Source organism: Trichechus manatus, unplaced genomic scaffold (assembly GCF_000243295.1).
Source record: "Trichechus manatus latirostris isolate Lorelei unplaced genomic scaffold, TriManLat1.0 scaffold00025, whole genome shotgun sequence".
Taxonomy (NCBI): domain Eukaryota; kingdom Metazoa; phylum Chordata; class Mammalia; order Sirenia; family Trichechidae; genus Trichechus; species Trichechus manatus.
In genome coordinates, this window is record NW_004443961.1 from 5,216,297 (window position 1) to 5,230,586 (window position 14,290).

Consider the following 14,290-nt stretch of genomic DNA (forward strand, 5'->3'; position numbering starts at 1 on the left):
GATGTTTCAACAAATGGATGCAGCACTGGAGGTGCATATTCATCTATGCAAGAATTTGGAAGACAGCTACCTGGCCAACCAACTGGAAGCAATCCGTATTTGTGCCCATTCAAAAGAAAGGTGATCCAACAGAATGCAGAAATTATCAAACAATATCATTAATACCACACGCAAGTAAAATTTTACTGAAGATAATTCAAAAGTCGTTGCAGCAGTACTTTGATAGGAAATGGCCAGAAATTCAAGCTGGATTCAGAAAAAGATATGGAACAAAGGATATCATTGCTGATGTCAGATGAACGCTGGCTGAAAGCAGAGAATACCAGGAAGAAGTTTACCTGTGTTTATTGACTGTACAAAGGCATTCGATTGTATGGATCATAACAAATTATGTATAACATTGTGAAGAATGGGAATTCCAGAACACTTAATTGTGCTCATGAGGAACCTGTACATAGACCAAGAGGCAGTTGTTTGAACACAATAAGGGGATGCTGCGTGGTTTAGAAGCAGGAAAGGTGTGCATCACGGTCATATCCTTTCACCATACTTACTTAACCTATATGCTAAGCAAATAATTCGAGAAGCTGGATTATATGAAGAAGAACGAGGCATCAGGATTGGAGGAAGACTCATTAACAATCTGCGATATGCAGATGACACAACCTTGCTTGCTGAAGACAAGGAGGACTTGAAGCACTAACTGATGAAGATCAAAGACGATAGTCTTCAGTATGGATTACACCTCAAAACATAAACAAAATAAACATCCTCACAATTGGACCAACAAGGAACATCATGATAAACGGAGAAAAGATTGAAGGTGTCAAGGATTTCAGTTTACTTGGGTCCACAATCAATTAAACGATGTATTGCATTGGGCAAATCTGCTGTAAAAGATCTGTTTAAAGTGTTAAAAAGCAAAGATGTCACTTTGAGGACTAAGGTGCGCCTGGTATTTTCCAAGCGATGGTATTTTCAGTTGCCTCATATGCATGCGAAAGCTGGACAATGAATAAGGAAGACTGAAGAAGAATTGATGCTTTTGAATTATGGTGCTGGCAAAGAATATTGAATATACCATAGACTGCCAGAAGAAAGAAGAAATCTGTCTTGGAAGAAGTACAGCCAGAATGCTCCTTAGAAGAGAGGATGGCGAGACTTCGTTTCACGTACTTCGGACATGTTATCAGGAGGGATCAGTCCCTGGAGAAGGATGTCATGCATGGTAAAGTAGATGGTCAGCAAAAGAGAGGAAGGCGCTCGATGAGATGGATTAACAAAGTGGCTGCAATGATGGGCTCAAGCATAGCAAAGATTGTGAGGATGGCGCAGGACCTGGCAGTGTTTTGTTCTGTTGTACATAGGGTCGCTGTAAGTTAGAACCAACTCAATGACACCTAACAACAACAAGGTCCCTGGATGGTGCAAACAGTTTGCTCTCAACTACTAACCTAAAGGTTGGCAGTGCGAACTCACCCAGCAGTGCTGTGGAAGAAAGGGCTGGCAATTTGCTTTTGTAAAGATTACATCCAAGAAAACCCTATGGAGCAGTTTTACTCTGTCACACATTGGGTTGCCATGAGTTGGGATCTACTCCACAGCAATGGGCTTTTGGTTTACTTGCCATTCATATATCTTCTTTGGTGACGTGTGTATTCAAATCATTTGATCATTTTTTTATTGGGTTGTTTGTTTTCTTATTGTTAAATGTTAAGGGTGCTTTAAATATTCCAGATACAAATTCTTTATCAGATATGTGATTTGCGGGTATTTTCTCAGTCTATGGCTTGTCTTTTCATTGTCTTAATAGTGTCTTTTGCAGAGCCAAAATTCTAATTTTGATAAAGTCCAATTGATCGGTTTTTTCTTTTATGGACTGTGCTTTTGACATCTTATCTAAGACCTCTTTTCCTAATCCAAAGTCTCAAAGATTTTCTCCTACATTTTCTTCTAAACATTTTCCAGTTATACATTTTACATTTAGGTTATGCTGTTTATTGAGTTAATTTTTGTATAAGACGTGAGGTATAAGTCAATGGTTACTTATTTATTGATTTATTTTTTGGCATAGAATGTCCAGTTGCTCCAGTCTCATTAGCTGAAAAGACTCTGCTTTCTCTATTGAATTGCCTTTGCCTCTTTGTCAAAAATCAACTGCCACTATTTCTGCGGGTCTGTATCTGAACTCTATATGTATATCCTTTCATCAATATCACATTGTCTTGATTATGGTAGCTTTATAGTTCTTTTTTTTTTTTTTTTTTTCTTCTCTTATTTCAAAACCTAAGGACATCTTGGGAGCCCTGGTGGCACAGTGGTTAAGAGCTCATCTGGTAACCAAAATGTCGGCAGTTCGACTCCACCAGCCTCTCCTTAGAAACCCTATGGGGCAGTTCAGCTCTGTCCTATAGGGTTGCTATGAGTCAGAATCGACTTGACCACAACGGGGTTTTTTTTGGTTTAAGGACATGTTGTAGCCCAGATACATTTAAGGGGACAAACTCATTTTTGCATCTTCTCATGTCTTGGAGGAAAGAGCAGCCCCAATCTTCCTTCTTTTATTGATGTATCTTTGCCTCTTCATCCTCCAGAGATGGAAGAAAACTGGGAAGAGGGGGAGGTGCCTGGCCATGGCGACACGAAGTCATTCTGAGTTGGGGACCACACCTTGGGTCACTCACTCTGCCTATCTTTAGTCTCCAAAGCTACTTCTGCCGACCCCTGAGGTATACAAAGCAGAAGGATTAGGTTAGGGCAAGGATTTTTAAAAGAAGAGACGTGTCCAAGTAGTGAGTGTTCCTACAAAGAGAGTGGAATTCTGCCCTAAACTAAGATGTCAACGTTTTCTGAAGGACGTGGCTGTGTGAAACACCGCTCCCGCCCCCCACCCCCCACCGCCTTGCCCCCATCTTTTAAGTACCTTAGGTAGGAAGTCTGAAAAAAACTTATGCTTCTGTTGTTAAAAAATTATAAAATTAGCTTTAAGAGGAAGCTATCTTGGGAGCGAATGCAAATGATTTGTGTTGCATTTCCTGGAGAGGTGGCAGGTGCTGCCTCTCAGTGATGCCTGGCTACAAATCAAATGCAAAGTTCCCCAGGAGCACTCGGAAAGGCTCCACATTCTTGGGTTGGCTGCTCTTATCTGGTCAAAGGACCAGCACCTGTGGATTCTTCCTGCTTTGACCAAGTTCTTTGCCCCTTCAATTAAGGGCCCCAGCTGAATAGGAAAACCTGTCTAAACTTGGTAATCATGAAAACTTTCTACTTTCTCCTTTTGTCTCATAACTTCAAGAGTTCAATGCTAGGTTGAACCTTAGTTTAATAACCATGTAGCACATGAAATGGAACACAAAGCAATGTCTTTCCCTTAGCATGAAGCTAAAAAGGGTATCCATCTCATTCGTGGGTATAGTATACACACACCGAGTCGTTAACAGTACAGGCTTTGAAGATACAGAGAGATGAATTTGAATTCCAAACCCCCAAGTAATCACTCTTTGAACTTGGGGAGTTATGTCACTTCTTTAAGCCTCAGTTTTCTCATCTGTAAGGAGCCCTGGTGGTAAAGTGGTTAAGAGTGTTCAGCTGCCAACCAAAAGGTCAGCGGTTCGAACCCACCAGCCACTTCCCTGGAGAAAGATGTGGCAGTCTGCTTCCATAAAGATTACAGCCTTGGAAACCTTATGGGGCAGTTCTACTCTGTCCTATGAGTCGGAATCAACTCAATGGCAGTGGGTTTTGGGGGCTTTTTTCCTCAACTGTAAAATGCAGTTATAACTCCTACCTTGCAGGATTGTTGGGAGCATCAAATGAGATGATGTATATAAGGGTTTTTGAGTGTCTGGCTCATTGTAAGTACTTAATAAATGTTAACTATTACTCTAAACCAAAACCAAACCACCGCCATCGATTCTGACTCAAAGCAACTCTACAGGACAGAGTAGAACTGCCCCATAGAGTTTCCAAGGCTGTAAAGCTATATGGAAGCAGACTACCACGTGTTTCTCCTGCGGAGCAGCTGGGTTTCTTACCACGAACTTTTGGTTAGCAGGCAAGTGCTTTAACCACTGCGCCAACAGGGCTCCACTATTACTCTACTTTCCAATAATGGTCTAAAAGCAGACCTGTGTTATCTGCTCCTCAGATGTTAATGCGCACGTCAATCACCCCGACCTTATTAAAACGCAGGTTCTGATCCACTAGTTCCGGGGTGAGGCGTATGATTCTGCATTTCTAACTAGCTCCCAGGTGAAGCTGAGGTCTACACTTTGAATGGAAAGATAGTAAAAGATGTACTACTAGCAAGTGAATTGTTTCGTTTAACCAATGGTTCTCAATACTGTTTGCACGTTAGAAGCTCCCAAAGAACTTAAAATATATTGATGCTAGCCCTCTCCCAAATAATTTGATTTTGAAGGATACAAAGTGGGGCCTGGGCACTAGTATTTTTTTTTAAAGCCTCCCACGTTTAAAAAAAATGGTTAAGTTCTCAACTACTAGCCAAAAGGTTGGCAGTTCGAACTCACCCAGAGGTGCCTTGGAAGACAGTCCTGGTGATCTGCTTTCAAAAGGTCACAGCCTTGTATGAAGCACAGTTCTACTCTGCACACGTGGGGTCGCCAGGAGTCAGAATCGACTCAGTGGCAACTAATACCTACAATTGTTGTTGTTGTTAGGTGCTGTCGAGTCGGTTCCAACTAATAGTGATCCTATAGACAGCAGAACAAAACACTGTCCAGTTCTGTGTCATCCTCACAATTGTTGTCATGCTTGAGCCCATTGTTGCAGCCACTCTGTCAGTCCATCTCATTGATGGTCTTCCTCTTTTTCGCTGACTTTCTACTTTACCTAGCATGATGTCCTTTCCAGGGACTGATCCTTCATGGTAACATGTCCAAAGTATGTGAGACGAAGTCTCACCATCCTTGCTTCTAATAAGCATTCTGGCTGGACTTCTTCACCAACAACAGGTGATTCCAGTGTGGTCAAGACTGAGCAGCTCTGCCTAGTGATTCTAATGTGCATCCACGGTTGAGAACAACCTATTGGCAAAACTGATTGTTTGAGAAAAGTCTTCTGATTTCCTTGGTAATTTACAACAAGTAAGAGTTTTAGGATTTCAGAAGTGTATTGCGTTTCCTAAACCCCTCATTTTATATGGGAGAATCAAGCTCAAAGGGTATACTGCGGTTCTAGCAGATGTAACTGAGGCAAAATTAGACCAAATAATAGTTAATCTTCTTAGTTATTCTGAGCTACTCAGATACACGATTCATGGTTTTGCTAATTGCCCTTCTGTGGACATTAGCCGGCCTCTGGCTTTTACACGTGGTGACTAATATCACCTGTCAAGAGGTCGCGTACTACATGCCTACAAAGTGCAAAAGCAAGAGTGGACAAGAAGGCAGAAAATGGATTTTTGTCAAAGGTCCAGGCAGTAGAAAAGGGGAGTTCTGCTGTATGCTGTGGGGAGTTCCAGAGGAAGTTACAGGGGTTCCTATTCTCGTGAGAAGAAAGCGTAAGTGTGGTCGATAAATTGCTAAGCAGATTCACTAGCGTCTAGACCCAAAGTCTTCTACCTAATTCTTGTAGCGTCTCAGACTCAGCAACTAACCTTCTTTGCACGCCTCATTTCTCTTCCCTGTTGCCTGTTTTATATAACAGAATAAGAGGAGACAGTGCTGATTCAGTGGTAGAATTCTCACCTTCCATGCGACAGACCTGGGGTCTATTCCCAGTCATTGCTCCTCATGCCCAGCCTCTACGCATCTGTCAGTGGAGGCCTGTGTGCTGCTGTGATGCCGAACAGGTTTCAGTGGAGCTTCCAGACTAAGATGGACTGGGAAGAAAGGCTCAGTACAGTGCCTGACACAGAGTAGTCACACACAAAATATTCTCTTCTTCCTCTTCCCTTGTTGATAAAAAGAGGAAGCTTCTACATTGGGCTTGTGTAATGTGGCTCTGATACTGGTTGTGGGATCTTGGACAAGTTGCTTAACCTGCCTGTGTCTCAGTTCCATTTTCTATAAAAAAGCAGGTAACAGTATTCCAACCTTGCAGGTTTCCTGGGAAGACTAAATGAGATAATGCATTAGCAGAATGTCTAACATATTGTAAGAACTCAAGAAAGGATAGCTTTATTATCACTATCACCAGTGATAGGAGGTGGTATTTGGTGAAGAAAGATGTAAATTAGTGCATATGGATTGACAAAAATGAGCCTGAATAACAGGATGTGAAGGCAGTCAAGTAAAATGGGCTGAGACCTCGATGGTAGGGAAGTCATAGAAGAAAGTCTGTTTTCACATGAGGGATGGTTTGGAAGGGCTGCAGGGCTCCAGGGAAAGAGGCGGAAGATACTAGCGAGGGCAAGCTGTGCTCAGTCAGAAGCTCTTGCTGGGACACCCAGGGGTGGGCAGGCGGCAGAAGGGCGCTCAGCTGCACAGGTGGGGAGTGTTTAGAGGAAAGAACTACCACAGAGCAATGCATCGAGAATTCCACCCTTGTCCAGGCTCAATGGTGCGAAGCAGAGAAAGCAGTCCACGGGGATGCCCAGATAATGGCAGGGATCTCTTAGAAAACGAGGGTGCACAGGTCTCCTCGGCCCCCACTCCAGACAGAACTGAAGTATGAAGGCAAGCATTGGCAGAATGTCTTGTTTCCTTTCCAGCTTTTTTCACAGTGACTGTCCCCAAGGAACTGTACGTGGTAGACCATGGCAGCAACGTGACCCTGGAGTGTGACTTTGACACTAGAGGTCCTGTTGAACTTGGAGCAATAACAGCTAGTTTGCAAAAGATGGAAAATGACACATCCTCACACAATGAAAGAGCCACTTTGCTGGAGGAGCAGCTTCCCCTGGGGAAGGCCTTATTCCACTTCCCCCGAGTCCACGTGAGCGATGCGGGGCACTACCGCTGCTTGATCGTCTACAAGAGCTCCTGGGACTACAAGTACCTGACTCTGAAAGTCAAAGGTGAGTGGTTTCAGGGCCCAGAACCCATGCCGGCATCTCCCCCAACATGGGACCCGTATCAGCAACAAGGGACAGAAACCTACTAGAGCTGGGAAACCCACAAAAGCTAAAACTAGGAGGATGGCTATAAAGAGACAGAGCGAGCTCCCAGAAAACAGGAACACTTGATCAAAAATATTTTTTTCCATCTGAGTATAAAGCAGCTGAGGTGAGGATGAATAGAGGTACCAGTACCAGTTGTCTTGAGTCCATTCCAATTCGTGGAGACCCCATGTATATCAGAGTAGAACCGTGCTCCACAGGGTTTTCAATAGCTACTTTTTCAGAAGTAGATCACCAGGGCTTTCTTCCAAGGTGCCTCTGGCAGACTTGAACCTCCAACTTTCCCGTTAGCAGCCATGTTGTTGTTAGGTGCCGTCGAGTTGATACTGACTCATAGCAACCCTATAGGACAGAGTAGAACTGCCCCATAAGGTTTCCAATGAGCAGCTGGTGGATTTGAACTGCTGACCTTTTGGTTAGCAGCCAAGCTCTTAACCACTACGCCACCAGGGCTCCAAGCAGCCATAGGGGTTGTAGAAATCAAATGGGCTAGAGAAAGCCAGTAAAAACGAGTCCTTGCAAGGTGAGAGGGTGCCAGAGATAAACTGCTTAATTCGATCTTCCCAAGGAACAGCATGACCTGATTATTAAGCTACCTTTTCAGAAATAATTCCTCTGTTGTTGTTAGGTGCCGTCAAGTCGGCTCTGACTCATAGTGACCCTATGCACAACAGAAAGAAACACTGGCTGGTCCTGCACCATCCTCACAATCATTGTCATACTTGGGCCCATTGTTGAAGCCATTGAGCCAATCCATCTCGCTGAGGGTCTTCCTCTTTTTCGCTAACCCTCTGCTTTACCAAGCATGATGTCCTTCTCCAGGGACTGGTCCCTCCTAATAACATGTCTAAAGTACATAAGACCAAGTCTTGCCATCCTAGCTTCTAAGGAGCATTCTGGCTGTACTTCTTCCAAGACAGATTTGTTCATTCTGCTGGCTGGTTCATTTGTTCATTCCATAGTATGTTCAATATCCTTTGCCAACACCATAATTCAAAGACATCAATTCTTCTTCGGTCTTCCATATTGATTGTCCAGCTTTCGCATGCATATGAGGCAATTGAAAATACTATGCCTTGAGTCAAGGGCACCTTAGTAATCAAAGTGGCATTTTTAATTTTTAACACTTTAAACAGGTCTTTTATAGCAGATCTGCCCAATGCAATACGTTGTTTGATTTCTCGACTGCTGCTTCCATGGGCGTTAATTCCTCTAGTTCAGACTTTTCAAACTATGGTTTGCCATTAAGTAATGAGTTAAATCAATTTAGTGAGCAGTAACCAGCTGGGTGTTCGTTCCAGTAAAATAAACAGAAAAGGATAGGATTGACTATAACAGAAAATAGCCTAGGGTATTACATAGTAAGACTGAGGATTGTTTTCTGAAACTCTTGTTCCAGAAGAGTGTGTGTGTGTGTGTGTGTGTGTGTGTGCGTGTGTGTGTTCGGATCTTGGCACAAAATGTCTCCTCTCACTCTGGGTCATAGTCTAAAACATTTGGAAAACATTGCTCTAATCTAAGAGCCATCTGCTGCCAGTGAAGCATGAGGTACAGAGAAGTGAAGTGGATTGCCCAACCAAAAAACCAAAAACCAAACATGTTGCCATTGAGTCGATTCTGACTCATGGTGACCCTATGTAACGTAGTAGAACTGCTCCATAGGGTTTTCTTAGTTATAATCTTTACGGAAGCAGATTGCCAGGCCTTTCTTCCATGGCAACCCAAGGTAGGTTCGAACCACCAACTTTTAGGTTAGTAGTTTAGCGCAAAACATTTGTGTCACCCAGGGACTTTTGGACTGCCCAAGGGCACCCCATTAAGTAGTAGCTGCCCCCATTCCTTTGGGTTCCGGGCTCTGTACCTCTACCACAACACTCGCCAGGAGCCTAAATCTGAAGAGAACCTTCATAGCCTTGTATGTTCAGGCAAATGTCACTTTGGGAAAGACACTGTAACAACTATGAAAGAATGGATTTAGGTCTGTTCATTGGCTTGTGTTTTCCAGGTTTCATTGACTGTTCCAAGTTAAACTATGTCAATATTTCTCTGCCCCCCACCCCACCCTACCCATTATGCCCCCTGGGATATGTTATGTCCTCTGTAGGGTCTATAAATTTTGACCCCTAAACAACATTGACCTTGGCAGCAACACTGTGAATCTATGATCTGGTAAAAAACCTGTTGCCATCAAATCGATTCCGACTCGTAGCGACCCTATAGGACAGAGTAGAGCTGTCTCATAGGGTTTCCAAGGAGCAGCTCGTGGTTTCGAACTGCCCACTTGTTGGTTAGCAGCTGAGCTCTTAACCACTGTACACCATGAGGGTGAATGTTGTTTTCACGTGTGGCCTTGGGCGGGTTACTTCACCTTCCATAACCTCCAGTTTTTCCTTATCCGTAAAATAACAATGGTAGCACCTACCACACAGGATTGTTGTTGTAGATTTAAAAAGAGATCAAGAACTGAGTATGGTGCCTGGCGTATAGTGAGTGTCATGCTATTTGGTTAAAGGACGCTTGATGATTGCTGGGACAGTGGGTTTCCCCACACCTCAACCGTCAATGAGTTACCAGGAAAGCGTTAGCCTAGAGGTAACCCTTCCTATCTTTATTGCATTTCCCAAACCCAGGCATCAACTGGGAGGAACTACGTAATGTAGAAGACAGTCTGAGCTCAATTAACATGGAGAAAGAGGACTGTGCGTTCTCGTGGTCCCCTAATGCATTCAGCATCTGCACCCCTAAATCACCACCCCCAAATGTATTGATCCCTATTTGAACAACAATTTTGAGCAATTTGGACCAGCCACTCCCCTTTTTCTTTTCAGGCTGAGGGCTGCCCCCTTACTCCTTGGAAGGTACTCTACTTTTTCGCGGAAGGGTTGGGGTTCCTCAGGCTTGTTCCTTAGAGTAATGGTCTTCAAAGTAGCGGATTTGGGGATCCCAAAGAACTTTCTAAGGGGTACATGGGCACAGGCAGTTTTAGGAAATAAGCTCCCGGATCCTCATCTTCTACAAGGACAGTTTCTGCAAATGGATGTGCCTGAGAAGGTGCCTGCCAAGGGAGGCTCTCGGGGTTCCCCTAAGGCACTTCCTCTTTTGCTGCTGCTTTATCCTACTTCACAAAAAGCCTATATTCAGCAGCCAGGCTGAACACAGGGCATTGCCCCAGGGTCTAAAAACCTTCTAGTGCTAACGAGAAATATTGATGTCTTATTGGTCTCTAATTACTAACAAATCCTTTTGCCAGTTAGCTGCTTTTTATGGAGACAAAAGCTTATTAGTGGTTACCAAAGACTGAGGGCAGGGGAGAATGAGGCGTTATTGCTTAAGGGGTGCTGGGTTTCTGTCTGGGGTGATGAAACCCTTTTGGAAATGGATAGCGGTGAGGGTTGCACGCGTGGTGGATGTGCTTAATCTCTCTGAATTGTACACTTGAAAGTGGTTGAAAGGCTAATTTTTTGAGACATATGTTTTATGACAGTTTGAAAAATTCTGCTTTTAACAAAATTGGAGGACTTAATAGAGTTATCATCTGATAGTTCAAAATGTATTTTTTGCCAAGATAATCTTAGAATTCAAAGGATGATCCTGATAGTTAAAAATGATGTATTTTTTGCCAAAATAATCTTAGAGTTCAAAGAATGAAGCGACAGTCCTATAGCAAACTCTTTCCATTCCCACCTATTCGTGTAAAAAAGATTCCTTAGTCCTTATAGCTACAAATAAATAAATAGAATAGACTCTGAACCTTGTCTCATTCCAACAATAAGCCATATACACCCACAGATTCATGAACAAATTGGGGAAAAAATTTCTATCTATCTCATTAAGATGCACGTCTCCAGTAATTTTTAGCTTTTATGTTTAAACAATATTTATAATAGTTTATGTTTTGGTCAAATATATACTAATAATAATGAAAATTACATTTCACTGCAGAAGAAAATTTTGAGTACATGAAGCCTGAAGGTCACAAAAATAAAATCTTAATCTCAATAGCTATACATATTTTGTTGGTGTAAAGAAGCATAAAAATAATCAGTAGAAGCTATTGAGCGTAAAAAAAAGTCTTACATTAGGATAAAATTCTATAGGGAAAGTAGAATGGGAAGTGAGGTTTAAAGGATAAAAAAAACAATATAAACCTTCTGACTGTTCTAGAAAAAGTTGTGCATGTATTTTCTCAATGGATGATGGTATATATCAAAGATACCATTTATATTTAGATGTCATTGGATACATATGTAAGAGTGAAATAATTGTCTTACTAATCAATATTAATAGTTACATAATGCTAAACATCATATTTTTCAAATTAGTAATATATGAGAAATTATAGGAATCAACTTAATATGTGAGAGGGTGAATGTTACATCATGGTACTTTTAGGGGGAATGAAGATAAAAAATTGAAGACCATCACCTAAGAATATTCTGCCCTAATTAGGAATCTCTGAAGGAAGCGAGGGTACCTCTTCAGCATCTGAGACTTAGGACCCCAGTGGTAGTTGTTGAGTTGGCTCCTACTCATGGTGACTCATGTAAAGAACAATACGTTGCCCCATCCTGCACCAACTTCACAATCATTGGTATGCTGAGTCCATTGTTAGAGCCACTGCGCATTTTGAGTGCCTTCCATCCTGAGGGCTCATCTCTCAGCACTATATTGGACAATATTCTGTTGTGATCCATAAGGTTTTTATTGGCTAATTTTTGGAGGTAGATCACCAGGCCTTTCTACCTAGTCTGTCTTAGTCTGGAAGCTCTGCTGAAACTTGTCAACCATGGGTGACCCTTCTGGTATTTGAAATACTGATGGCATAGCTTCCAGCATCATAGCAACATGCAAGGCACCACAGTATGTGGACAACAGACCATACATTTAACAAAATTGATCTTACGACCTTACCAAAAAAATCAAACCAAATCGAGTTGATTCCGACTCATAGCAACCCTACAGGACAGGTAGAACTGCCCCATAGGGTTTCCAGGGAGTGGCTGGTGGATTTGAACTGTCAACCTTTTGGTTAGCAGCCAAGCTCCTAACCACTGTGCCACCAGGGCTCCTTTACATGAGTCAGAATCAAATCGGCTTGAGGTAACTTATGACCTTAGGCTACATTAAAACTCTGTGTTGGGCCAGAAGAGAAGACTGCTTAGCTCACAGGAAGTAATTAGACACCCTATGTTTTGTGCTGCCTGGATCTGGAATATAGGTCTTGTTGCAGTATCACTTTTTACAAACACTGGCAAAACAAACTGTATCCAAAGACTGGTATCTGGAAATTATGTCTTGTGAGATATGGCTGAAGGAAGAAGACATGGTTACCTAGAGATGAACACAACTTATATGGAGTCTTGGACCTGGTGGTACAGTGGTTAAGAACTGGCTGCTAACCAAAAAGTCAGCAGTTCTAATCCACCAGCTGCTCCTTGGACATCCTATGGGGCAGTTCTACTCTGTCCTATAGGATTGCTACGGGGTTTTTTTGTTTGTTTGTTTATGTGGGATCTTATCAGTTGTCTTCAAATACCTGAGGATTGCCTGTCATATGGAAGCACTAACAATCATTGCTAGCAATCACTGAACATTTATTATGTACGAGGCACCTAGTTCATTTTATTAACCTAATGCCCCTATTAAGGATAAGTAAAATCATACCCATTTTATAAATGAAAAAACTGAGAACTCAGAGAGATCGTGTAACCAGCCTTCAGCTCAAGCCTTGAAAAACTTTTTGGCCTCCGAAGCCCATGATCTTAATTACTATGTTTACCATATGTTCTTTTACTAAACCAGACAAGCACCAATGGGGGCAAGTTACAAAGAGGAAAATTGGTTTGGCACAAGAATGAAAGTTTAACTTTCTCGTTTAATCATGGCAAAGGCTGCCCCTGGAAGGAGTGGCTCCCATTCATGGATCTATTTAACCCAAAGTTAGTTATCTAGCAGGTTATTAATCTTAGAAAATAAGCATTACTAAAGATAAAGAGAGACATTTCACAATGACAAAAGGGTCAATTCTACAGGAAGACGTAACAATCTGAAATATTCTGCAGCTGACAACATAGCTTCGAAACACATCAAACAAAAACTGACAGACCTAAAAGGAGAAATAGACAAACAGACAATCCTGTCTGGACATTTCAATCCACCTCTATCAGTAACTGATAGAAAAAATAATCAAATAAGAAGATAGAAGATTTGAACAACACAATTAGTGAGTTTAACCTAACAGAATATATGGAACTTACACCCCACAATTACAGAACACACATTATATTCAAGTACACGTGGGACATTCATCAAGATAGTTATCTAGCAGAGATGCTGTAAAAGATGTTTCTCATTAAAGTAGGAAGTTGAGCGAGCTGAATTTTAAGATCACTCCCACTTCTGAAATTCTAAAATCTATTCATCTTTTCCTAAGAATATCACCCTCAGTTCAGCTTCTTTGTTGTACGCTGTTGATCATGTTGCCTTCTCGGCTACTTTCCAAACGGGAAAGAGGCTGTGGTAGTGCTTTGATATGATATAAATATACCATTGTATAAAAGTAGGACGCGGACCTCTGGCCTTTCCCAAATCTTGCCGATTCTTTAAGGCTAACATCTCTCCCATCTGCTCCCTCGTTTTCATATCCCAGGTCAAAGCCTCAGCCCAGCTCCTGATTCCTGGGCCTCCCACCTCTGAAGCCACCTCTCATTACTGCCATCAAGGTCAGCTTCTTGTCCTGAGCCACCCTGCAGATGCAGGCCAGACCGTCAGCCACAATACAGTGTCCCTATGAATCCATTTATTCTACTTCATCCTCAAAATGACCTGACGAGCTTACCAAAATAATCTACCACATAACAGAACGAAATGATTAGAAGAGAGCATCAAACCAAGGGAAAATAAGCGTAGCTATATAAAATAAAACTAGAGATATGTTGTTGTGGCTGTTGTCAGTTGCTGTTGAGTCGATTCCGACTCATGGAGACCCCATGTGTCCACAGTAATACTGCTCCATAGGGTTTTCAAGGCTGTGGCCTTTTAGAAAATCGCCAGGCCTATCTTCCAAGACATTTGTAGGTGCGTTCAACCCATCAACCTTTAGGCTGGTAGTCGAGTGTTTAACCAGGGACTTTCAGATGTTGATTGTTAGAGGTAGGCCAAAATTAGGCTCCATGGAGCCTAGTGAGTCCAACCAGGTCAAGCCTTTCA

General features: G+C 42.3%; 1 protein-coding gene and 1 long non-coding RNA gene across 7 annotated transcripts in view; one reads left to right on the forward strand and one right to left on the reverse strand.

The window, feature by feature from the left end:
* Positions 1 to 6,649, reverse strand: part of LOC111820065 (uncharacterized) — a 51,175-nt gene extending 44,526 nt beyond the window's left edge. The window contains exon 1 of one of the 2 annotated variants that reach the window (XR_002823588.1): positions 5,709 to 6,649. This is a non-coding gene — a long non-coding RNA (uncharacterized LOC111820065). The remainder of the gene's footprint in view (positions 1 to 5,708) is intronic. The other variant, XR_002823589.1, reaches the window with a different exon arrangement.
* The window catches only part of PDCD1LG2 (programmed cell death 1 ligand 2), a 65,093-nt gene that overhangs the window by 32,015 nt on the left and 18,788 nt on the right, over positions 1 to 14,290 (forward strand). For all 5 annotated transcript variants that reach the window (XM_023728595.1, XM_023728596.1, XM_023728598.1 and 2 more), the window contains one exon: positions 6,674 to 6,979. In XM_023728595.1, coding sequence (XP_023584363.1) covers positions 6,674 to 6,979 — 306 coding nt within the window. The remainder of the gene's footprint in view (positions 1 to 6,673; positions 6,980 to 14,290) is intronic.